The sequence below is a fragment of the Vipera ursinii genome (assembly GCF_947247035.1).
Source record: "Vipera ursinii genome assembly, chromosome: 2".
Taxonomy (NCBI): domain Eukaryota; kingdom Metazoa; phylum Chordata; class Lepidosauria; order Squamata; family Viperidae; genus Vipera; species Vipera ursinii.
Window position 1 is genome coordinate 292211570 of NC_139513.1, and position 24547 is coordinate 292236116.

Here is a 24547-nt window from a genome sequence, read left to right on the forward strand (position 1 = left end):
ACTCCGCTGTGGCACCAAGTTTATGAGTGCAACGGAGATGATCCTCAACAATTGTCCTTCAGGAATGGTATCCATGGAGGATGTTTTGGCCAACCAAGACAACCTCCTCATTGTTGATGGTTTGGAGGACCTGAAGCTCTCTCATGTCCCAATTGATGGGCTGGACAAGGATCCCCATCAAAAGCAAGAGGTGGTGAAGTTGTTGATGGGTCTGCTCAAGAAAAAGATCTTTCCGAAGTGTCACCTCCTGGTGACCACGAGGCCCATGGGTGTACGCTCAATGTTGAAGTATCTGAGATCACCACTCTTGGTGGAGGTGTTGGGTTTTCCTCCTGTGCACAGGAAAGAATATTTTCATCGCTTCTTTCAAAACATGGAACAAGCCAACCAGATCTTTGAACTGGTTCAAAGAAATGAAACTCTTTTCAGTCTGTGCTTTCTCCCTGCAACCTGTTGGGTCATTGGCTCCATTTTTCAACAAAACCCACAGACAGAACTTCTTCAAGGTATCACAGAAACTGCAACACTCACCGAAATTCACCTGCATCTCCTCCTGAGTTTCTTGGGTGCCTTTTCCAGGCAAAGTCACCTGGAAGACCTGTGCTGTCTAGCAAAAGATGGGATGATCCGCGGAACAATGGTCTTCCGTGAAGAAGAGCTAAAGGAACGTGGCTTGGATTACTTGACTTCAGACTCTCCTTCTGCAAATAAGAAAGTTTTCCTCCAAGATGTTCAGGTGGGAACCTTGTACAGGTTCACCCACTTGAGTTTTCAGGAGTTCCTTGCTGCCTTGTTCTACTTGCTGGACACTGAAGAGACCACCAGAACACCTTACCAAGACTTGAGTGAGATATTTGGTGATAAGAAGAACAGCAACAGATACCTCATGTTGATCCATTTTCTCTATGGCTTGTCCAATGTGGAAAGGATGAGTGTCCTTCAAAAATCGTGGTACTTCAAGATATCCACCACTAAGGTTTGTCCAGAATTGCTAAGGTGGGTGGATCAAGAAGCCAAGGCTCACTCCTTTAGAAGACAGGAGGATCTGCTGGAATTGTGTCATTATATTTATGAAATGAAGGACACCGTCTTTCCCAGAGAACAATGAAACATATCCACAATATGGATCTCAGAACACAACTTTTGACCAAGCTGGACTTTGAAGCTTTATCATTTTGCCTGTCAGCTGCTGAGACTTTGAATTCAGTTCAGCTCTCTGGCTATGAGTTTGGACCTCAAAGATTCCAACAACTTTTACCAGGATTCTTGAAATCTTCAGAGATCCAGTAAGTAGAAAGAGACCCAAGGAATAGTTGAGTTGGCAATGGGTTCAAAACTTAACATTTGATTGTCCAGGATCCCAATCAATACAGATAGTTCTTCACTTACAACTCGGTTGTTAAGTGAATCTGGTTTCCCCACTGCTTTTCAGAAGGTGGCAAAAGGGATCACACAACATAGCACTGGTCATAGGTATGAACCAACTGCCAAGCATCTGAATTTTGATCACATGATCGAGGATGCAACAAAGGTTGCAACTATGAAGAATGGTCATAAGTCACGTTTTTCAGCGCTGTTGTAACTTTGAATGGTCACTAAATGAACTGTTGTATGTTGAGAACTCTCAGTATTATACCACAAAAACCCTGTAAAAATATCTGGTGTAGTGTTGTTCAACTTTGTGCACTTGAAGATGGATGGATTTCCAACTCCCAGAATTCTCCAGCCAGCATTCCTCAGCCAGCCAACTCCCAGAATTTCTTATGGCTGGCTGGGGAATTCTGGGAATCGAAGTTTACCCATCTTCAAATTAAGAAATATTGATCCTGTGGGTGATAGAGTATGACGTATGAGAGAATAAAAGAATAACTGAGTTGGAAGGGACCTTGAAGGTCTTCTAGTCCAACCCCCTGCTAAAACAGGAGACCCCGTACCATTTCAGACAAATGGCTGTCCACTCTCTCCTTAAAATCCTCCAGTGTTGGAGCACCCACAACTTCTGAAGGCAAGCTGCTCCACTGGTTGATTGTTCTCTCAGGAAATTTCTTCTTAATTCTGGGTTGCTTCTCTCCTTGATTAGTTTCCATCTGTTGCTTCTTGTCTTTTGGTGCTTTGGAGAATAGGGTGACCCCTCCTCTTCTTTGAAGGCAAGGCTACACTCAGAATCACAGGGCTGGAAGGGAACTTGGAGATCTTCTAGTCCAACCCCCTGCTCAGGCAGGAGACCCTACCATTTCAGATAAATGGTTGACCAATTTCTTTTTTAAAACCTCCGTTGATTGAGCATGCACAACTTCTAGTGCTGTGGTGGCGAACCTATGGCACGCGTGCCACAGCTGGCACGCAGAGCCCTCTCTGTGGGCACGCATGCCATCGCCCTAGTCCTAGGCCTTCAGCTGGGTTTTATAAAACCTTTTCGCTTTAGACCTCTGCTGCCGTGTGCAAAAAAAAAGGTTCAGTCAATCAATCAATCAATTTCAACTTCTTGCGGGGAAAAAAAAGATCTTGCAAAGTTGGAATTGATTGAACTTTTTAGTCCCACCCAGTCTGCCTTTACCACCACAGCCACGCCCATCCAATGGGCCACGCCCATCCAATGGGCCACGCCCATCCAATGGGCCACGCCCATCCAATGGGCCACGCCCACTCGGCACCCGACAATAACATAAATGGGCTTTGGGTTGCAGTTTGGGCACTCAGTCTCTAAAAGGTTCGCCATCACTGTTCTAGTGGTAAGTCATTCCGCTGGTTAACTGTACTCACTGTTAGGAAGTTTATCCTTAGTTCTAACTATCTTCTCTCCTTGATTAGTTTCCATCTGTTGCTTCTAGTTCTGCCTGCAGATTGTGTATCTACCAATTTCCTCAATAATTATGTTTATGTGCCTCCTGATTTCCACAGGTTGAACCACTGTGGCCTCTCCCCCACTGCCTGCAAAGACTTGACAACCATCGCAATGACCAACACAAGGCTGACCAGTCTGGACTTGGGTGAGAATCCCCTGGAGGAGGCAGGGGTCTCCTACTTGTGTGAATGGCTTCTTCAGCCCACCTGCCAACTTCAAAGTCTCAGGTGAGCAGCCTGGGATGGTATAAAGCAGGGGTCTTCAAACTTGGCCCTTTTGTGACTTGTGGACTTCAACTCCCAGAATTCCTCAGCCAGGCATGCTGGCTCAGGAATTCTGGGAGTTGAAGTCCACAAGTCATAAAAGGGCCAAGTTTGAAGACCCCTGGTACAAGGACTTGGGCAAAGGGTGGAGTAGACCTCCAGGATCCCTTCAAGCCCTAGGATTCTATGATTCTATAACCCCGGTACAAATTCCCCCCCCCCATTCTCTGTCTCCTACAGGCTGTACTCCTGCAACCTCACGGCCGCCATCTGCCAGCTCCTTTCACAGGTCCTGGAATCCAGACATTCTCTTCTGGAGCTCAATCTGGGGGCGAACCCCCTGGGTGATGGGGGAGCAAAGCTGCTGTGCCAAGGGCTAAAGCACCCCTCTTCTGGGCTGCAGAGACTCATGTAAGTGGGGTGAGGGATTTCCTGATCAGAGCCCCTGGTTTTCCCCACAGCGTTTGGAGCCGGTTGGCAGCTGGGCACGGGGAGGCCAGTTTACACCCCACCCCCAATTTCTCCTTCAGCCACCACCAAGAGTAGCAGAGGGAGTAGGGAAGTGACCAGGACATTCTTCTCCCAGGAAATTTCTCAAGCTTGTTTCAGAAGGAAAAGGTTCATTCCAGAGCAGAAACGGAAATGAAAAGAAAAAAAAGCATCCTGAATTATAATTCTGAAAATGAAAAGAAATTTATTAGAAGATTAAAAGGTTGGGGGAAGATTTGCCTCCTGGTTGGATCCCCTGAGCAAATGGCAAAGTCACTGGGTGACTTTGGGCCAATCGCCAGGAGACAGTGAGTTCTAGTCCCACCTTATCCATGTTGAAGGAAAAGTCTTCAACGTGGTTCAGTCCAAGCCGGGAATAAACAACATGGCGACTGCTTTAGAAAGAAGGTTGCAGTTTATTGAAGAGGAGAGCCAGACAGGAAGATGGCTCTGGCAGAAAAGAGAAAAAGGGGTGAGCACATGTAGGGAGTGGGTTTTTATACCCTCTGGAGCCTTTTGTTTGGAGTTGTTTCCTGTTCCTGTTTTGAGGCTTTGCATTTCCTGTGTCATGTATTTTGACCTGTGTCCCTTTGGCCTCTGTGAGTTGATCCTATTATGTCCTGTCTTAGAGTTTGGGTGGGGTATGTAGATTTTAGGTGTCTTCTTAATCTTCTAGCTCCAACCTTCCTGAATGGCTTACACCTGCATTTCTACAGAGCTGGTTTCTGCTTGGGGGAGGGAGACTTGAGGCTATTAAGAGAAAAACTGGGCATTCTTTTCTGCCTCTTTAAGATCCTTTGAGGAAATATATTTTTTCTGCCCTTTGAATATTTCCTTCTGTGGGGGGCTTACTTCCCACACCCATGAAAGCCGGTTGGGTGATTTTGGGCCAATCAGCAGGAGATTGAGACTTCTAGCCCACCTTAAGCATGACAGGCAGCTGGGTAACTTTAGACCAGCCACCAGGAGATGGCGAGTTCTAGTCCTGCCTTGGGCACAAGAGCCAGCTGGATGACTTTGGGAAAATAGGAGGAGGAAGGTATGTTGCATATGCTCACTGCCTTATTTGTAAAATTAATAAAGGTGAGAAGCAAAACTAAATAACTATTTTTAATCAAATTTATATGCTGCCCATCTCACTGTCCAAGATGACTCTGGGCAGCTTACAATATTTGCATCCTGCACACGCCCTCTGGCAATGCCTTCATCCTTGGTCCTTCGCTGCTGTCTCAACTAGACTTATAATAACCATCCTACAGAGCATGTAGCTGGTTGTGTGAATGTCACAGTTGTGCTTCTTGCAGACCTTTGCATGAGTCAGAAGTAGGAAAACACCCAAACAGGCACCCTTGCCCTCAGATATCACCAGCAATTCCCTTCTTTGTTTTTGCAGTGGGGAAAGTGGCAAAAAAAACGATCATGCGATCACGGTGTGTTTGGTAACCAGCCATAAATACAAGCTGATTGCCAGAGCACTCAGCAGAATAACAGAGTTGGAAGGGACCTTGGAGGTCTTCTACTCCAACCCACTGCTCAAGCAGGAGATCTTATACCATTCCAGACAAATGACTGTCCAGTCTCTTCTTGAAAGCTTCGAGTGATGGAGCACCATAACTTCTGAAGGCAAGCCCTTCCACTGATTAATTCATAACAGACTTGGAAGGGACCTTGGAGGTCTTCTAGTCCAACCCCTGTTGAGGCAGGAAACTCTATACCAGGGGTGTCAAACTGCCAGCCCGCGGGCCGGTTTCATCATACAGAAACCGCGCCCACCCCACTATCAGCAATGGAAAAAAGATCACGATACGTCGTGACACATTGTGTGATGTGGTGAGTCTGACACCCCTGCTCTATACCATTTCCGACAAGTGGCTTGTCAAGGTAATTATAATTTAGCAGCTGACCAGCAGAAGTGTTATATAGAGAATGAGTCAGCAGAGTATTTGGGGATAGTATCCCTTTAAGAGACAGTGTCTGAGGAGAATTGCAGTTGGAATCTTGAGCGGTTTGTATATAACAGGAGTTAGGCCACCTTGGCTCTTTTATGACTCGTGGACTTCAACTCCCAGAATTCCTGAGCCAGCATGGCTCAGCTTGGAAACCTTTCCCTTTCCCCTCAGCATAGCTGGCTCAGGAATTCTGGGAGTTGAAGTCCATGAGTCATAAAAAAGCCAAGGTTGTCCACCCCTGGATAACTATCTTGTATTCTGTATGCTCCCTGAATGTTGTTGTTTCATGTTATATATTACACCACAATTCTTTGAACAAACCACTGTCAGATATTTGTGCTCCCGTGTTATCACAAGAAGAAAATGAGAAAAAGGCTGTGATAATTTACATTTTAAACAACATGGTTATCCAATCTCTTCTTGAAAACCTCCAGTGATGGAGCAACCACAACTTCTGGTGGCAAGCCATTCCACTGGTTAATTCTTCTGTCATGATATTTCTCTTTAGTTCCAGGCTGCTTCTCTCCTTGATAAGTTTCCATCTGTTGCTCCTTGTCCTGCCTTCAGGTGCTTTGGAGAATAGCTTGACTAAGATCACAATCTGGGTTTCTGGAATGGCTGGAACTCTGAGGGCCACTCCTAACCACCATCCATTCAGCACCATCCTAACTTGGGACCGTCGCTAAACAAATGTTTGTAGGTTGAGAACCAGAACAGGCAGTCCACGACTTATGACAACAAAATTTCTGTTGCTAAGTGAGACATTTGTTAAGTGAATTTTGCCTGATTTGATGACTTCTCTTGCATTATATGTTAAGCGAATCATTGCAGTTGTTAAGTTAGGAACATGGTGGTTAAGCGAATCTTGCTTCCCCATGGACTTTGCTTGTCAAAAGGTCACAAAAGGGGATCACGACCCCAGACATTGCAATTGTCCTAAGTATGAACCGGTTGCCAAGCATCCGTATTTTGTTCACATGACCATGGGGATGTTGCAATGGTCTTAAGTGTGAAAAAAACGGTCCTAAGTGACTGTTTTCAGTGCCGTTGTAACTTTGAACGGTCACTAAATGAGCTGTTGTAAGTCAAGGACTATCTGTAGCGAGCAAGGCTTTTCTGATCTCCCAAGCATGATGGGGTCACAGGTGTCCTTGTCTTTCTTCTCTTGCAGTTTACACTCCTGTGGCATGACAGCCCTTGCCTGTGAAAACCTGGCCTCTGTTTTGGAGACCAGCCAGACCCTCTTGGAGCTGAACCTGGGCGATAACAGCCTGGGAGATAAAGGAATCAGGCAGCTATGCCAGAAGTTGATACAAAGGCGCTGCAAGCTTCAAAAGTTGACGTAAGTGTACAGTTTGTCCAGGGACCTGTGAAAATAGTTTGACACAAACACACACCTCGTCTTTGTAGCGGCCCCTCAAATATTGGAATATTGCTATCCATATGATAAATAATAAATAATTATAAAAAAATAATAGAGCTGGAAGGGGCTCCCAAGGTCCCTTCCAACTCTGTTATCATTGGGAATGGTACATTTAGCTTGTCTTTCTTTTATTTTCTTTTTTTGAGTGGATCTTGGTCAATGACCAAAATAAAGTCCTTTGAGCTTTGAGTGGGAACAGAGGTGACATCCTTGCCATCTTAAGTTGACTGTCATCTTCCAGCCCAGATTCGTTGAATTTTCCAGTCTGCCAAAAGCTGCTATGAAAAATAAAGATGATTTAATCTCTGCATAATGTTTTGTCAAGAGGTCTCCCAACCACCTGGCTGGTGGGCAACACCCATATCAGCTTCCAAAACAAGGCCATGTGGCTCATGAATTTATGCCATAATTTGCTCAAAAGGCTGACCTCTTTCAACATATCTCTCAGCAGAATAGATAAGATAACCTTTATTGTCATTTTTTTTACTGTGGGCATAACGGCACACATTAAAAATGAAATTTAGTTGCCCGCTCTCAAAGTCAAACACATACATGACACACACCTAAACCATACTATATACAACATATGTATAGACCTACACCCCTACATACTGCTAAGCTTGTAAGCCGCCCTGAGTCTTCGGAGAAGGGTGGGATATAAATGAAATTAAAATAAAAAATAAATATACAGAACAATAAAATATGAAATACTGTCCATCTTGAATATATAACAGAAGGAGGAAGCTTGAGAGTTCACAAGGTTAATGCTGTACGGAATGAAACTATGGCTGAATCTGGATGTTCTGCTGCGGATACCACAAAGTCTCCTCCTAGAAGGTAACAAGGAAAACAGGTCGCGAAGAGGATGAGTAGTGTCCCAGATAATCTTACGGGCCGTGCTCAAACAACGCTTCTGTGCTATGTCCTGGATGGGAGGGAGGGAACTGCCAATGATCTTTTCGGCCATCCTCACCACTCTCTGCACCGCCTTCCTGTCTGAAGCAGTGAGGCTTCCAAACCAGACTGTGATGCTGCATGAAAGGATGCTCTCGATCGTTCCCCCTGTAGAAAGTGGTCAGGACAGAGGAAGGAAGATGAGCAACAGAGTGACAGAATAACAGAACAGAAACAGACTAACAGACTAACAGAGTTGGAAGGGACCTTGGAGCTCTTCTAGTCTAACCCTCTCCTCAGGAATAAGCCCTATACCTTTCCAGACAAATGGCTGTCCAATCTCTTTTTGAAAACCTCGAGTGATGGAGCACTCACAACTTCTGGAGGCAAGTAGTTCCACTGATTAATTGTCCTCCCTGTCAGGAAACTTCTTAGTTCCAAGATGTTTTTCTCCTTGATTCGTTTCATTCCGTTGCTTCTTGTCCTGCCTTCAGGTGCTTTGGAGACTAGCTTGACCCTCAACTCCCTGCAGAGCTGCTGATGAGCAGAGATTTGCAAGCCAATTGGTGTTCTTTTTTTTTATTGAAAAGTTTTATCATACATTTTATTCTTAACAATCCCCCCTACCCCTCCCCTATCCCTCCCTCCTTTCCCCTCCCCCCCTCCCCCCCCCCCCGACTTCCCAGAGCTAAGTACAAGGTATAAAAAACAAAAAAAAAGAATCATATACAACCATATGCTAACAACCGTAAATTCTAAAATCTATCACTCTCTAGCTCATATAGGATAACTACAAACACTATTAATATAAAATATATAAAATAAGAAAAAAGAAAAAGAAAAAAGAAGGGAAGACTTATTCAAATACTACATAAAACTTTTTAGTCCCATATTTGTTCTGGATATACTCAATCCATTTGTCCCATATTTATTCTAGATATACTCAAACCATTCCTCTTAACAGTTTAATAGCCTCCTTAAACTTCACATCCTCTGGATTCAAAATCAAAGCCTTTTCTTTTTCCTTTAATTCATTCTCCAATTCTTTCCTCCTAGCTTCCACAGCACAACTAAATTTATTATTCATATATATCAACACCCCTCTCATATAGGCCTTGCTAGCATCCCAAACCATGTCCATAGAGGTGCCCTTATTCATAATAATTTAAAAAAAAAACCCTTTATCCGCTGTTTACATTCATCCTTAAAAAAAAGTCATTAATCAACAAAATAAAATGGATCCTGAAAAAAAAAATTGATATCTATCAGAAAAAAAAAGTATAATCCGTTTCTTGCAAATGTCTTTCACGCCAAATATCTCACAGTTCCAAGTCATCCTTCATTTCAAAAAAGGATTTAGGCAGTCTAACATAACTTGGGACACGCTTAAAAGCTCCAACCTTGTCCATCTGTACATCCAAAACACCATTCCAATCACTCATAAAAATAAAAAATTTTATAATCCAACTGGGCAAACTTCGTATAAAGTAAACTAAAAAAGTCAGCTTGTTATTGATCATTAATATTGAAAAACTTTCTTCCTCTTCTGTGATGAATTTAGTCCATTAACATTCCAAGTTAAAAATTTAATTGCCATGCATATCATCCCAAAGCTCTTGAAGCACTGCTTAAATAGGACTATCTTTTTTAGGCCGTACTCCTCCCACTGCTTGGCTGTAAGTACATTTTTCTTTTATTTTTCTTTGATCGTTTTAAAGCAGCACACGTCTCCCTCTGCTCTCCAGAATCATCCAAAGAGGTTATAGCTTGATCTCCTCCAGCACCATTCTCCTCTGTCTGTCCATCTTCAGCCTCTTGGTGTTCTCCTTCTCCAGATCCCTTTGCAGCTTCCAGAAGTGATAGAGGGGTTGCTTTTAAAACATTATTGTAAAAATCACGCGCCTGCATCACAGTGGCCAAACGGTGCCTTTTACCTTCATACATCACCATCAACCCAACTGGGATCTCCCATCTGAACCTTATATCTCGTTGCTTGAGCTCTTGCACTAAAAATGTAAAATCCTTCCTTCTCCTTAAAATCTTTGGAGGAATTTCTTTTAGAACCAAAACATCTTGATCAGCAATCACAACTTTAGTACCATAGGCAGCTTTGTTTCTCCTCCTTCCAGACTTACCATGAAATCGTTAAACCAAAACACGAAGTGGAAATTGAAGGTAGTTTGTGAGAAGAATCCTGGCTTAGTTCTGACTTCCTACTATCCTCCGGATTTTCCCCGCTTCCCAGGTGATGAAGAGTAAAGGTGGAGTTCACACCTGCTTTCCTTGGGCCCCTCAAGGATTGGAAGGTTGGCGCGATGGGTAGTAGATCTGGAAACCTTCAAAGGCCAGCTCAGCTCAGCTCAGCTTTTGCATTACATGTTGCATCGCAGTCATACATCTGATTCACATGCCTGGCTATGAGGCTTATGGTAGCCCTCTGGACTTAGAGCAAGTGGGACTTGGCCATGTGGAAGATCTTTTCAACTGGGATCCCCTTCAGGGATCCATCCCTTCCATAATCCCCAACTAGCATGTCAGAAGAATATCCTGCTCCGGTTTGAGCCAGGATTTGCATAAGAATGACACCGGAGTCACAGCTTGAAGAAGAAGTAGTATATTCAACAAAGATGACTGGAGGACTGGAGTTAAAACATATGAAGAAAAAGTTGCGGGAATTGGGTATGCCTAGTTTAATGAAAAGAAGGACCTGGAGCAACATGATAGCAGTATTCCAGTGTTTGAGAGGTTGCCACAAAGATGAGGGGTTCAACCTATTCCCCAACGCACCAGAAGGCAACACAAAACCAAGGGATGGAAACCAATCAAGGAGAGATTCAACCTAGAACTAAAGAGGAATTTCTTGACAGTGAGAACAATTAATCAGTGGAACGACTTGCCTCCAGAAGTTCTGGTTACTCCACCACTGGAGGTTTTCAAGAAAAGATTGGGCAGCCATTTGTCCTGAATAGTATAGGGCAGTGATGGCGAAACTTTTAGAGACGAGTGCCCAAACTGCAACCCAAAACCCACTTATTTATCGCAAAGTGCCAACACGGCAATTTAATCCGAATACTGAGGTTTTCGTTTATGAAAAAACAACTCATACATTAACATCTTTTGTCTTAAAAGAAAAAACACAATAACAAAGCTTTCGATTCAAACAACTTTTTACTGAAAGGTAAAAGTTTGCCTTTGGCATGCTTTTGAACAATTAATGTGATTTTTGCTGTTGTATGCATGCTGATAATTTGTCTAACCTTGGCTTATACTTTGTAAGTTTGAGAGCAACACATGCAGCACTCAGGTCATTTGTTAATCTGTTTCTAGTATCAGATTTGATATAATTCAAAGCTAAAAACAGTGTGCTTGCTCCAGAGGCTTGTTTTGGCTAGGAAGGGGCTTGAGAAATGGCTTTTTCCTGCAAAAACTTAGCCAAAGAGTGAGGTGCGCATGCTCACAGACAGAGCTCCGAGTGCCTCCTCTGGCAACCGTGCCATAGGTTCGCCACCACTGGTATAGGGTTTCCTGCTTGAGTAGAGGATTGGACTAGAAGACCCCCAAGGTCCTTTCCAATTCTATTGTTCTGTTTTCAAGAGCATACAAACAGCCCTTGGAGTAGCTACAATTTTGGATATACAGGCTGGTAATACTTATAAGAAAGATGGTCCATTGTGAGGTGTGCGCGAATATGCCCTTTGTAATGTTTAATTTGGTGGACATGCAGTTCCAGTAGGGATGGCCTTATCTTATTTTGCTGAGTGTGTAGATCTTTTCTTTGGCAGGTGTCTATGTGCTGATTCTGGAATGCCACATCTATATGCTCAGGGAAGTTTCTATTATTTGCTTGATTTAATCAATTTCAGCCTGGCTCTCAATTATCACCTAAACTAGTTGAAGAGTATGTGCAACCTTATATTGTCTTTGCAATTTAGTTTCTGAGGAGACAGTATTCTCTGAGCTTGGTTGTTTTCTTGCAGATGTTTCATAACCCAGACTAGGACTACTAGGACTGATGATGTTAACTAGTTGGGTCATGAAACATCTGCAAGAAAACAACCCACTTCAGAGAGCACCAAAGACTCCTCCTCCTCCTCCTCCCTTCTAGCACTGATGATGTTACCTAGTTGGGTCCTGAAATGTCTGCAAGAAAACAACCCATTTCAGAGAGTACCAAAGACCCCACATTCCTCCTCCTCCTCCTCCTCCCTTCTAGCACTGATTATGTTACCTAGTTGGGTCCTGAAATGTCTGCAAGAAAACAACCAAGCTTGGAGAGCACCAAGGACCCTACACTTCAACTCTGAGCTACAAATATTCTCCTTTATTAATATTTATTAATATACTGTCTTCTGGCTACAGGCATGTATATGATTAACGAAGTTCACAGGGAGTGCATGAATAAAATTACTTAAATTGTAAAATTATTTCAACAAGCATAAAGAGCTTCAGGGGGGATGACCAGCATTTTGAACTGGACTGGGATGCTGACCAGCAACCAAATTGGTCCTACTCATGACTTGCAGGATTGTTGTATAGGTAATCCTCGACTTACAACCACAACTGAGCATCCCAGGGTCAGGTGAGCCCCATTTGCAACCTTCCCAGCTGGCTTCGAACAAGCAAAGTCAAGGGGGAGAAGCCGATTCGTTTAATGATCACATGATTCCCTTAACAACCGCAATGGTTCACTTGACCATTGGGTGCAGCTTCCTTAACCACTAACTTGCTTAGCAACTAAATTCTGGACCCAGTTGTGGTCATGAGGACTTAGCCAGCAGTAAAAAAATGACCCCTCCTCTTTGAGGAGCACATGAGTGACCAGTCTGTTGTGCTTCATCCCTTGAGGCTTTCAAGAAGAGAGTGGACAGCCAGTTGCCCAGAATGGTATAAGGTCTTCTGCTTGAGCAGGGGATTGGACTACAGCAGTAGTGTCAAGACTGATTCGCCCTTTTACCCTCGCTTATAGCTTTACAGTGGGATGGGATGCAGAACTGGGAGGAGTGGTTTCTAGGCAACCGAGGCTTCTGAGAGCCAAGGTCACTAATGCAGGTGCTCAGCAGGGAAGTGGACTGTTTCCATAATAAGAACAAATGTTACTATTGGACAATATGAACACCTGGTGGGTGGGGATGAGGGAATTTATTGTTTAGCTAAGCAAGCCTTTGAGCCGGAAAATCAAGAGCTGGTTTTGCTTCTTCTGCGCCAATGTAAAATTTCAGTAAAGTATTAGACTCTTGGTAAAATCATGTCTGAGTAGTTTCTTTTTCTGGAAATGCCAACTGGACAGTTGACAAGCGGTCCCCAACCTTTGCGGCTTGGTGGCACGGCTAGGGGTGGGGGAGACAGGAACCAGGCCATACGAGCAATGGGCCGATGCTTGTGCACAGCTCAACTTGACTTCAAGTGTGCGCTAGCCTGGTGTTTGCATGAGTTGAGCTGCATGCGCATGTGCATGCCAGCCCACTGCTCACATGGCTCAGTTCCGAATAAGCGGCAGCCTGGTAGTGGGCCGTGGCCTGGGTGTTGGGAGCCTCTGGACTAAAGGAACTTCAAAGCCCCTTCCAACTCTGTTGTTCAGTGGAAAGGCTTGCCTTCAGAAGTTAGTGGGTGCTCCATCCCTGGAGGTTTTTAAGAAAAGATTGGAAAGCCATTTAGTAGGAATAGTTTGAGTTCTTCTGCTTGAGCAGGAGGTTAGACTAGAAGACCTCCAAGGTCCCTTCCAGCTCTGTTTTTCTGTTAATTAATCAGTGGAAAGCTTGCCTCCAGACATTCTGGATGCTCCATCCCTGGAGTCTTTCAAAAAGAAACTACACAGCTATTTGTCCAGAATGATAGGGTCTCCTGCCTGAGCAGAAGGTTACACTAGAGGACCTCCAAGGTCCCTCCAAGGTGCCTTCCAACCTTATTCTTTGTTCTTTCAGGCACTGCAGACCCTAAACATAACACTGCCAAAAATGAAGGTTCATTGGTGAAAAGGTACTGCAGAATAGAGCCAATTTACTTAACGGTCCCCAATTTTTGTCCCTGCACCCTACCATTTTCCCCAGTTCTCCTGGTTTTGGAAAGTTCCTGGCTTTTCTTCCAGAAGCAGAGCTTTCCTTTTAGGATGTTCCTGCAGAGATGGAGCTTCCCCTGCAGGATGCTGGTGAGGGTGGAGCTCTGCTTGTCCACAGACGTGGATGATGCTGATCTCCCTCCCTTTCCCCTTGTGCCTTCCCTTTTGTCTCTCTTTCGGCCTCTTCCTTCCTCTTCCTTCTGTCTGGGGCTCTGCCTCCAAATGAACAGCCCCTGTTGCAAGTTCAATTTCTTCTCCAGGATGTTACCCAACATGGTCATCTTTTCGCTATCCGAAGACTTCTGTTCTTGAGGTCTCTTGTTGGCTCCTTGCCTAGGAACCTCCAAAGTCTGGCTGAGCTTCGGGTCAAAGGCCAGCCTTCTGATGAAAAGACGTTCTTGGTGTGTTTCCTTGGAAGACCAACTTACCTTCACCTGTTTCTTCTTCCTAGCTTTTGGGGGCCTTCCAGGTGAACAACTGATAGGCCTCATCGCTCTAGGGAGAGGATGTTGGACCCCACTCGCCTGCCCCACAGCTCCTGCTTGCATGAGGTCTACTGGAATCTGCCTTTTCTGCCAGATGACCACACCCTCTGAGATTTCACCTGGTTTTAAGACACCATGATCTTTAGGTGATCCCACAACTACTTCTGCTACTCCACTGCAAAGCTGATCACTGATGATGACTCTAGCTTCTTCTGAGAGGGCCACCAAGGAAGGGGCAGAGTCCTCAGCTAAAGGGGGTTGTCTCACTACTGAGGAATTAGCCCATGTCCAGCTGCCCATCTCTTCTCTGAAGGACTCTTCTGCTCCCTTGTTCTGATCTTCCCACTTCACTTCCAGCCTTCTTCCTTGATCCCAGTCATCTATCCTCATGTCTTTACATTCTGTGCTGCCTTGGGACAGGGTCTTTAGGGACAAAAGGCTCTGCTCCTTAGTGATGGAAAAGGTGACTCTCTCCATCCTCCCCTCTTCCTCACTATCTGCCTTTAGGGTCAAGCTACAAGTTTCATGATGGACCTGAAGTTCAACATCTGTCCTTACAAAGTCTTGATTTTGATGGGGGCCCTTTCTACACTCCTTGGGAGGTTGAACAACTTGGTCTTCTGTGGTCTTCTTCTTTCCTCTAGAGGATGAAGGATGTTGCAGGTAGAGGAATCTCTCGCATTCGGAGAACCAATGGTCCAGCAGTTGGGTTCTAAAAAATGTTTGGCACCTGGCTGCTTCTTCCATAGAATGGTCAAGGAACTCTCTCCATGTAAGCCTGCTTCCTCTCCTTTGTAGCCTACTGCTCTGTGTTGCATGATGCCCCCTCCTGACCTGCCTGTAACATCTGGCTACAACATCCTCATAGCAGGAATTGGGAACATGAATATGGTGTGGAAAAAATATGAGACTTGTTGAGAAATAGGAGCATGATATGGTTGAACATGTGCCTCCCACAGCCTGTAATACATCTTGACAGCTTCTGGCTCTTGGAGAGAAGAATGACTCATCTTGTCTCCTGAGGACCCTTCCAACTCTTCCATGTTGTCTCCTGAGGACCAAGGAGAATCCTGGGCTTCGTTGTCTTCTGCTAGTAGAGAGGAATCACCTACTACAGCTTCTCCTCCCTTCCATAAGACTTCCTTCTTTTTCTTCTTTTTCTCTGGCCATTTTGGTTGATGTATGTCTTCTGCTTTGTGCCATGGCTTTGAGGCAGTCTGGAAGAGTCGGTTGTAGGCATGCCATGGGGTTTCGGCTTGACCCTGGTCGCCCTCAACCTGGGAACGAGAAGCAGGGGGCAGAAACATTTTCAGTGACTCCTGGACACGCTTGGGAAGACCCCATCGATGGACTGCAGTTCGGTTCTTCATGTGAGCCTCCAGTAGTTTCTGCGTCAGAAGACCCAAGAAGAACAAGCTGTTGGTTATTTTAATTGTCACTTTTAATACACCCCACGAAGCGGTGATGGCAATGCCAAGTCCCTCCAGCAGCCGTTCTGGTTCTAAAGGGAGTGCAGCAAAGCCCTGAAGAGATTTTTGAACCATGGATGGTAATCCCCATTCATGCTGTAACTTCTTGCGCCGAACGTGCATCTCCAGAAGGTCCAAAATCTCTGTTTGGACAAAACATGGACCTGTCCTTGAGAATCTCAGTTCTTTTGTTCTGGAATCCATTGCATTGGCTGTTTGACTCTCCTGGCCAACATTCTTCTCCAGAGTCCACCTCCTGAGCTTGGACATCTCTAGTGGTGGGCTTTCTACAAGAACATTGCCAAACATCTTGTTTAAGGATTTAGTGTTGATACTGGGAAGACCCCAAAGATGCATTAATTGTTTGCATTTAATGTTCAAGTTCATCTTTTCCACAATGTCCTGTTCCAGAAAATACAAGCAAGATGGCCTGGGTTTGATTTCTGAGGACACAAGGGAACATTTAGGAAGAAAAGCATGTTCGATGGGGCCAGAAAACTTCTTATATCTTATTAACTGGAACTTAATCTCCAGAGATTTTTTTCTTGAGGTGAGTCTCCAGAGTATATCTAAGCAGATCTTCTAGACATCATTTTTATATATTGTATTTTATTGTATTGCCCTGTACACCGCCCTGAGTCCTTCGGGAGAAGGGCGGTAGAAAAATTAAATTATTATTATTATCCCGTGTTATTTGGGAGGAGAATGTTGGTTTCTTCCCACCTTCCACTCTCCACCTGAGTTTCTCCAAATGTGGCTTGAGGTTTCTCCTCTGGAAGTAGTGAGTGAAAAAACTTTACAAACTGATGGACTTTCTGAGGGATGCCCCACTTTCGCTGTAACTTTAGCCGTTGAATGTGGAGCTCCAGGTTTTGTTTGACTTTCTCAGAAAGGAAATGCAACTCTAGATGAAGCAAGGAAATCTGAGTCACCGCCTTTGGAAGATCGCGATGCCACTTGGGTGGTTCTCCAATTAAGCTTCTAAGGGATCTCTGGACCAGGGTAGAATATCCCCACTCATGTTGTAGTCTCTTCTTCTTAACATGCATTTCTAAGTTTTCTCTGACCGCATTTTTGAAAAACAGAGACTTTACTTCTGAAAACTCAACGGGAATCTCTTTGAACCTGACTGAAGACAAAGGTCCTCCAGGACACATAGCTGCCAATGTCTCCACGTACTTTAGCCCCAGGCCCCAGAGGGACACCAAGCGACCCCGTTGCAAAGTTACTTCGATCTGATCCATGGCTGACAAGTCAAAGGAGAGGCAGGGGCTACGAGTCTGGGGGGTCCTGAGACCAGGAAGGATCAGCTTGGGAAGGGGTTGGCTTGTGGACAACCACACACAACGCCATGAGATTCGTGGGAGAGCAGGGAAGGTTTCCAAGCGCACTTCTAAATGTTTCTTAGTCAGGTGGACCTCCAGCTTCTTCAAGGCCTGAAGGCTTAAATTCCGAAGTGACCGAGCTCGACATAATCCAACTCCTCGCATCTTTTGAATGTCCGGTCGAGGTTTTACCAGGTCTGCTGCCCATGTTTTTATACCCAGACCGGGCTTCCGTGGATAGTGTTTCACCAACAGCTTGGTCTTCTCTTTGTCAAAAAGTCCTTGGAACAGGCGTCTGCACGATTCAAGGACTCTTCTGGGCAAGCCCCATCTCTTCTGGAGCTTCATCCTCTGAAGGTGGAACTCTAGGAAGTTGGTGACTTTTGGAGGTAGGAAAAGTAGCTCTCGAGGGAAGACGGAGGCTTGAGTGACAGCCTTTGAAGGACGCAGTGGGGACATGCGGCCACTGAAGTTCCTCAGGGAACTCTGGACCAGGAAAGGAAGACCCCACTGGTGCTGTATCCTTTTCTTCCTAAGGTGCATCTCCAAGACCTCCCTGGCTGATGGCTGGAAGAACGGGGTCTTCCCTTCTGCAAAACGAAAGCCAAACTCCCTGGTCCCATCAGACAGACGTGGCCTCTCTGCATCCTGCTGGATGATGGTGGCCATTTCGGTAACAGTTTCCACGTACTTGAGACCGAGCCCCCAGAGAGAGGCCAGGTGGCCCTGTTGCAACACCGATTCAATCCGACTCATGGCTGCCAAGCCACAGGAGGAGCTGAAGATACGGCTTTGGGGAGTCTTCAGACCCGGAAGGATAAGCTTGGGGAGAGGTTGCCTTTGAGACCACCAACAAGATTTCCAGGAGATTTGTGGGGCAGCAGGGATACAAGCGCATCTCCAAATGTTTCTTCGTCAGGTGGACCTGCAGTTTCTTCAAGACTTTCATTTTTAACACGAGGAGTGGCTGAGCTGGACATAACGGAAGACCCTGATTTTTCCTAATTTTCTCCTCTTCCTTCTTGGGCCTTACAAGGTGCCCTGGTGGTGTTCCTATCCCAAATCTGGGCTGCTGAGAAAAGGGCTTTACTGCCACTCTCTTCTCTTTATAAAGAACATCCGGCAACAGCCGTCGACAGGTTTCGAGGACTCTTCTAGGCAAGCCCCACCTCAGCTGGAGCTTCATCCTCTGAAGATGGAACTCCAGGACGACGCAAGTGTCCTCAGGAAGAAAGGTAAGTTTCCGTGGCAGAGTTTTGACGCAGCTCCTGGTCTTGTAGAGGACGGAAGAACGTGGGGCCATGCTCGGCAGGAAAGCCTTCAGAGATCTCCTGATCACACTTGGGAGACCCCACTCATGGTGCAGTCTCTTTTTTCTCACGTGGGCTTCCAAGGTTTCTCGCCCCCGCTGCGGGAGAAAGGGGGTCTGCGCCCCCGAGAATTCAGAAGCTTCCCTTCTGCATGGGAAGGGCTTGGAGGAAGATGGAGGAGGGGCTATGGCAACTAGGGACTCTACGTACCACTTTCCCAGATCCCAACAGGAACTCAGGCGCCATCTCTGCACAACCATCTCCATCTTCTTAGCCTCCTGGGGGAGCACAAAGGGGAGGAAGACCAGGCGAGTTTGCAAGGGTTTGTCCGCATGAGATACCAGCTTGGGCAGAGGTTGGGCGGTCAAACGCGCCAAGAGTCTCCAGGAGCGAAGGGCCACATCCTCCCAGAGAGCAGCCGGAACCTTCTGGAATTCCACATCCAGTGGAAGAGAATCCAGCATGCATGGGGCTTGCCATCAACAGTGCTAAAATCATTGCAAGCTTTCGCCCCACCTCTCTTTAAAGCAGAGAAGATCACCGCAGACACTGTGACCAAGATTCCCCCACGTGATAGAGGAGAAGTGCAAATCCTCAGTCAAGGCCTCGATTTTCTCAGCGTTGAGGAAAAGGAACTCTTGGAGGCCCATCTGAGACATCGTACATCAGAGCACAGATGGGGTCTTCCAGAAAGAGTTCGGCAATCTCTGAGGGCCTTCCTACCACCCAGATCTCCTTCTCATCCTGGGATGACTGGATTCCAGCCTCTCTTGCCTTTACCACCCAAATCCTTACGGAAAAGTGGACCTGATTTGCAAACCACAGACATCTATGAACCGGTATTGTTTAAGCCAGAGCAGAAGACTTCAGAAAAGCCCAAGAGCAAAGTTGGCAATAAGAGACGGAGAGCAACAGGCAAGTCTAGGCAAACTAAAGTCCAGATTTGCTCTGGTACCAAGACAGGGCTCTCTTTCCTCCCAGAGAGCAGCCGGAACCTTCTGGAATTCCACATCCAGTGGAAGAGAATCCAGAGTGCATGGGGCTTGCCATCAACAGTGCTAAAATCGTTGCAAGCTTTCGCCCCACCTCTCTTTAAAGCAGAGAAGATCACCGCAGACACTGTGACCAAGATTCCCCCACGTGATAGAGGAGAAGTGCAAATCCTCAGTCAAGGCCTCGATTTTCTCAGCGTTGAGGAAAAGGAACTCTTGGAGGCCCATCTGAGACATCGTACATCAGAGCACAGATGGGGTCTTCCAGAAAGAGTTCGGCAATCTCTGAGGGCCTTCCTACCACCCAGATCTCCTTCTCATCCTGGGATGACTGGATTCCAGCCTCTCTTGCCTTTACCACCCAAATCCTTACGGAAAAGTGGACCTGATTTGCAAACCACAGACATCTATGAACCGGTATTGTTTAAGCCAGAGCAGAAGACTTTAGAAAAGCCCAAGAGCAAAGTTGGCAATAAGAGACGGAGAGCAACAGGCAAGTCTAGGCAAACTAAAGTCCAGATTTGCTCTGGTACCAAGACAGGGCTCTCTTTCCTCCCAGAGAGCAGCCGGAACCTTCTGGAATTCCACATCCAGTGGAAGAGAATCCAGCGTGCATGGGGCTTGCCATCAACAGTGCTAAAATCATTGCAAGCTTTCGCCCCACCTCTCTTTAAAGCAGAGAAGATCACCGCAGACACTGTGACCAAGATTCCCCCACGTGATAGAGGAGAAGTGCAAATCCTCAGTCAAGGCCTCGATTTTCTCAGCGTTGAGGAAAAGGAACTCTTGGAGGCCCATCTGAGACATCGTACATCAGAGCACAGATGGGGTCTTCCAGAAAGAGTTCGGCAATCTCTGAGGGCCTTCCTACCACCCAGATCTCCTTCTCATCCTGGGATGACTGGATTCCAGCCTCTCTTGCCTTTACCACCCAAATCCTTACGGAAAAGTGGACCTGATTTGCAAACCACAGACATCTATGAACCGGTATTGTTTAAGCCAGAGCAGAAGACTTCAGAAAAGCCCAAGAGCAAAGTTGGCAATAAGAGACGGAGAGCAACAGGCAAGTCTAGGCAAACTAAAGTCCAGATTTGCTCTGGTACCAAGACAGGGCTCTCTTTCCTCCCAGAGAGCAGCCGGAACCTTCTGGAATTCCACATCCAGTGGAAGAGAATCCAGCATGCATGGGGCTTGCCATCAACAGTGCTAAAATCGTTGCAAGCTTTCGCCCCACCTCTCTTTAAAGCAGAGAAGATCACCGCAGACACTGTGACCAAGATTCCCCCACGTGATAGAGGAGAAGTGCAAATCCTCAGTCAAGGCCTCGATTTTCTCAGCGTTGAGGAAAAGGAACTCTTGGAGGCCCATCTGAGACATCGTACATCAGAGCACAGATGGGGTCTTCCAGAAAGAGTTCGGCAATCTCTGAGGGCCTTCCTACCACCCAGATCTCCTTCTCATCCTGGGATGACTGGATTCCAGCCTCTCTTGCCTTTACCACCCAAATCCTTACGGAAAAGTGGACCTGATTTGCAAACCACAGACATCTATGAACCGGTATTGTTTAAGCCAGAGCAGAAGACTTTAGAAAAGCCCAAGAGCAAAGTTGGCAATAAGAGACGGAGAGCAACAGGCAAGTCTAGGCAAACTAAAGTCCAGATTTGCTCTGGTACCAAGACAGGGCTCTCTTTCCTCCCAGAGAGCAGCCGGAACCTTCTGGAATTCCACATCCAGTGGAAGAGAATCCAGCGTGCATGGGGCTTGCCATCAACAGTGCTAAAATCATTGCAAGCTTTCGCCCCACCTCTCTTTAAAGCCGAGAAGATCACCGCAGACACTGTGACCAAGATTCCCCCACGTGATAGAGGAGAAGTGCAAATCCTCAGTCAAGGCCTCGATTTTCTCAGCGTTGAGGAAAAGGAACTCTTGGAGGCCCATCTGAGACATCGTACATCAGAGCACAGATGGGGTCTTCCAGAAAGAGTTCGGCAATCTCTGAGGGCCTTCCTACCACCCAGATCTCCTTCTCATCCTGGGATGACTGGATTCCAGCCTCTCTTGCCTTTACCACCCAAATCCTTACGGAAAAGTGGACCTGATTTGCAAACCACAGACATCTATGAACCGGTATTGTTTAAGCCAGAGCAGAAGACTTCAGAAAAGCCCAAGAGCAAAGTTGGCAATAAGAGACGGAGAGCAACAGGCAAGTCTAGGCAAACTAAAGTCCAGATTTGCTCTGGTACCAAGACAGGGCTCTCTTTCCTCCCAGAGAGCAGCCGGAACCTTCTGGAATTCCACATCCAGTGGAAGAGAATCCAGAGTGCATGGGGCTTGCCATCAACAGTGCTAAAATCGTTGCAAGCTTTCGCCCCACCTCTCTTTAAAGCAGAGAAGATCACCGCAGACACTGTGACCAAGATTCCCCCACGTGATAGAGGAGAAGTGCAAATCCTCAGTCAAGGCCTCGATTTTCTCAGCGTTGAGGAAAAGGAACTCTTGGAGGCCCATCTGAGACATCGTACATCAGAGCACAGATGGGGTCTTCCAGAAAGAGTTCGGCAATCTCTGAGGGCCTTCCTACCACCCAGATCTCCTTCTCATCCTGGGATGACTGGATTCCAGCCTCTCTTGCCTTTACCACCCAAATCCTTACGGAAAAGTGGACCTGATTTGCAAACCACAGACATCTATGAACCGGTATTGTTTAAGCCAGAGCAGAAGACTTTAGAAAAGCCCAAGAGCAAAGTTGGCAATAAGAGACGGAGAGCAACAGGCAAGTCTAGGCAAACTAAAGTCCAGATTTGCTCTGGTACCAAGACAGGGCTCTCTTTCCTCCCAGAGAGCAGCCGGAACCTTCTGGAATTCCACATCCAGTGGAAGAGAATCCAGCATGCATGGGGCTTGCCATCAACAGTGCTAAAATCGTTGCAAGCTTTCGCCCCACCTCTCTTTAAAGCAGAGAAGATCACCGCAGACACTGTGACCAAGATTCCCCCACGTGATAGAGGAGAAGTGCAAATCCTCAGTCAAGGCCTCGATTTTCTCAGCGTTGAGGAAAAGGAACTCTTGGAGGCCCATCTGAGACATCGTACATCAGAGCACAGATGGGGTCTTCCAGAAAGAGTTCGGCAATCTCTGAGGGCCTTCCTACCACCCAGATCTCCTTCTCATCCTGGGATGACTGGATTCCAGCCTCTCTTGCCTTTACCACCCAAATCCTTACGGAAAAGTGGACCTGATTTGCAAACCACAGACATCTATGAACCGGTATTGTTTAAGCCAGAGCAGAAGACTTTAGAAAAGCCCAAGAGCAAAGTTGGCAATAAGAGACGGAGAGCAACAGGCAAGTCTAGGCAAACTAAAGTCCAGATTTGCTCTGGTACCAAGACAGGGCTCTCTTTCCTCCCAGAGAGCAGCCGGAACCTTCTGGAATTCCACATCCAGTGGAAGAGAATCCAGCATGCATGGGGCTTGCCATCAACAGTGCTAAAATCGTTGCAAGCTTTCGCCCCACCTCTCTTTAAAGCAGAGAAGATCACCGCAGACACTGTGACCAAGATTCCCCCACGTGATAGAGGAGAAGTGCAAATCCTCAGTCAAGGCCTCGATTTTCTCAGCGTTGAGGAAAAGGAACTCTTGGAGGCCCATCTGAGACATCGTACATCAGAGCACAGATGGGGTCTTCCAGAAAGAGTTCGGCAATCTCTGAGGGCCTTCCTACCACCCAGATCTCCTTCTCATCCTGGGATGACTGGATTCCAGCCTCTCTTGCCTTTACCACCCAAATCCTTACGGAAAAGTGGACCTGATTTGCAAACCACAGACATCTATGAACCGGTATTGTTTAAGCCAGAGCAGAAGACTTTAGAAAAGCCCAAGAGCAAAGTTGGCAATAAGAGACGGAGAGCAACAGGCAAGTCTAGGCAAACTAAAGTCCAGATTTGCTCTGGTACCAAGACAGGGCTCTCTTTCCTCCCAGAGAGCAGCCGGAACCTTCTGGAATTCCACGTCCAGTGGAAGAGAATCCAGCATGCATGGGGCTTGCCATCAACAGTGCTAAAATCGTTGCAAGCTTTCGCCCCACCTCTCTTTAAAGCAGAGAAGATCACCGCAGACACTGTGACCAAGATTCCCCCACGTGATAGAGGAGAAGTGCAAATCCTCAGTCAAGGCCTCGATTTTCTCAGCGTTGAGGAAAAGGAACTCTTGGAGGCCCATCTGAGACATCGTACATCAGAGCACAGATGGGGTCTTCCAGAAAGAGTTCGGCAATCTCTGAGGGCCTTCCTACCACCCAGATCTCCTTCTCATCCTGGGATGACTGGATTCCAGCCTCTCTTGCCTTTACCACCCAAATCCTTACGGAAAAGTGGACCTGATTTGCAAACCACAGACATCTATGAACCGGTATTGTTTAAGCCAGAGCAGAAGACTTTAGAAAAGCCCAAGAGCAAAGTTGGCAATAAGAGACGGAGAGCAACAGGCAAGTCTAGGCAAACTAAAGTCCAGATTTGCTCTGGTACCAAGACAGGGCTCTCTTTCCTCCCAGAGAGCAGCCGGAACCTTCTGGAATTCCACATCCAGTGGAAGAGAATCCAGCATGCATGGGGCTTGCCATCAACAGTGCTAAAATCGTTGCAAGCTTTCGCCCCACCTCTCTTTAAAGCAGAGAAGATCACCGCAGACACTGTGACCAAGATTCCCCCACGTGATAGAGGAGAAGTGCAAATCCTCAGTCAAGGCCTCGATTTTCTCAGCGTTGAGGAAAAGGAACTCTTGGAGGCCCATCTGAGACATCGTACATCAGAGCACAGATGGGGTCTTCCAGAAAGAGTTCGGCAATCTCTGAGGGCCTTCCTACCACCCAGATCTCCTTCTCATCCTGGGATGACTGGATTCCAGCCTCTCTTGCCTTTACCACCCAAATCCTTACGGAAAAGTGGACCTGATTTGCAAACCACAGACATCTATGAACCGGTATTGTTTAAGCCAGAGCAGAAGACTTCAGAAAAGCCCAAGAGCAAAGTTGGCAATAAGAGACGGAGAGC

General features: G+C 46.4%; 1 protein-coding gene across 1 annotated transcript in view; it reads left to right on the forward strand.

The window, feature by feature from the left end:
* Nucleotides 1-1058: 1058 nt before the first annotated feature.
* Nucleotides 1059-24547, forward strand: part of LOC310635662 (ribonuclease inhibitor-like) — an 80012-nt gene continuing 56523 nt past the window's right edge. The window contains 5 exon segments of the mRNA XM_083354859.1: nucleotides 1059-1286; nucleotides 2902-3072; nucleotides 3349-3519; nucleotides 6718-6888; nucleotides 9993-10108. Of these exon segments, the coding sequence (XP_083210985.1) occupies nucleotides 1105-1286; nucleotides 2902-3072; nucleotides 3349-3519; nucleotides 6718-6888; nucleotides 9993-10108 (811 nt within the window). The 5' untranslated portion in view covers nucleotides 1059-1104.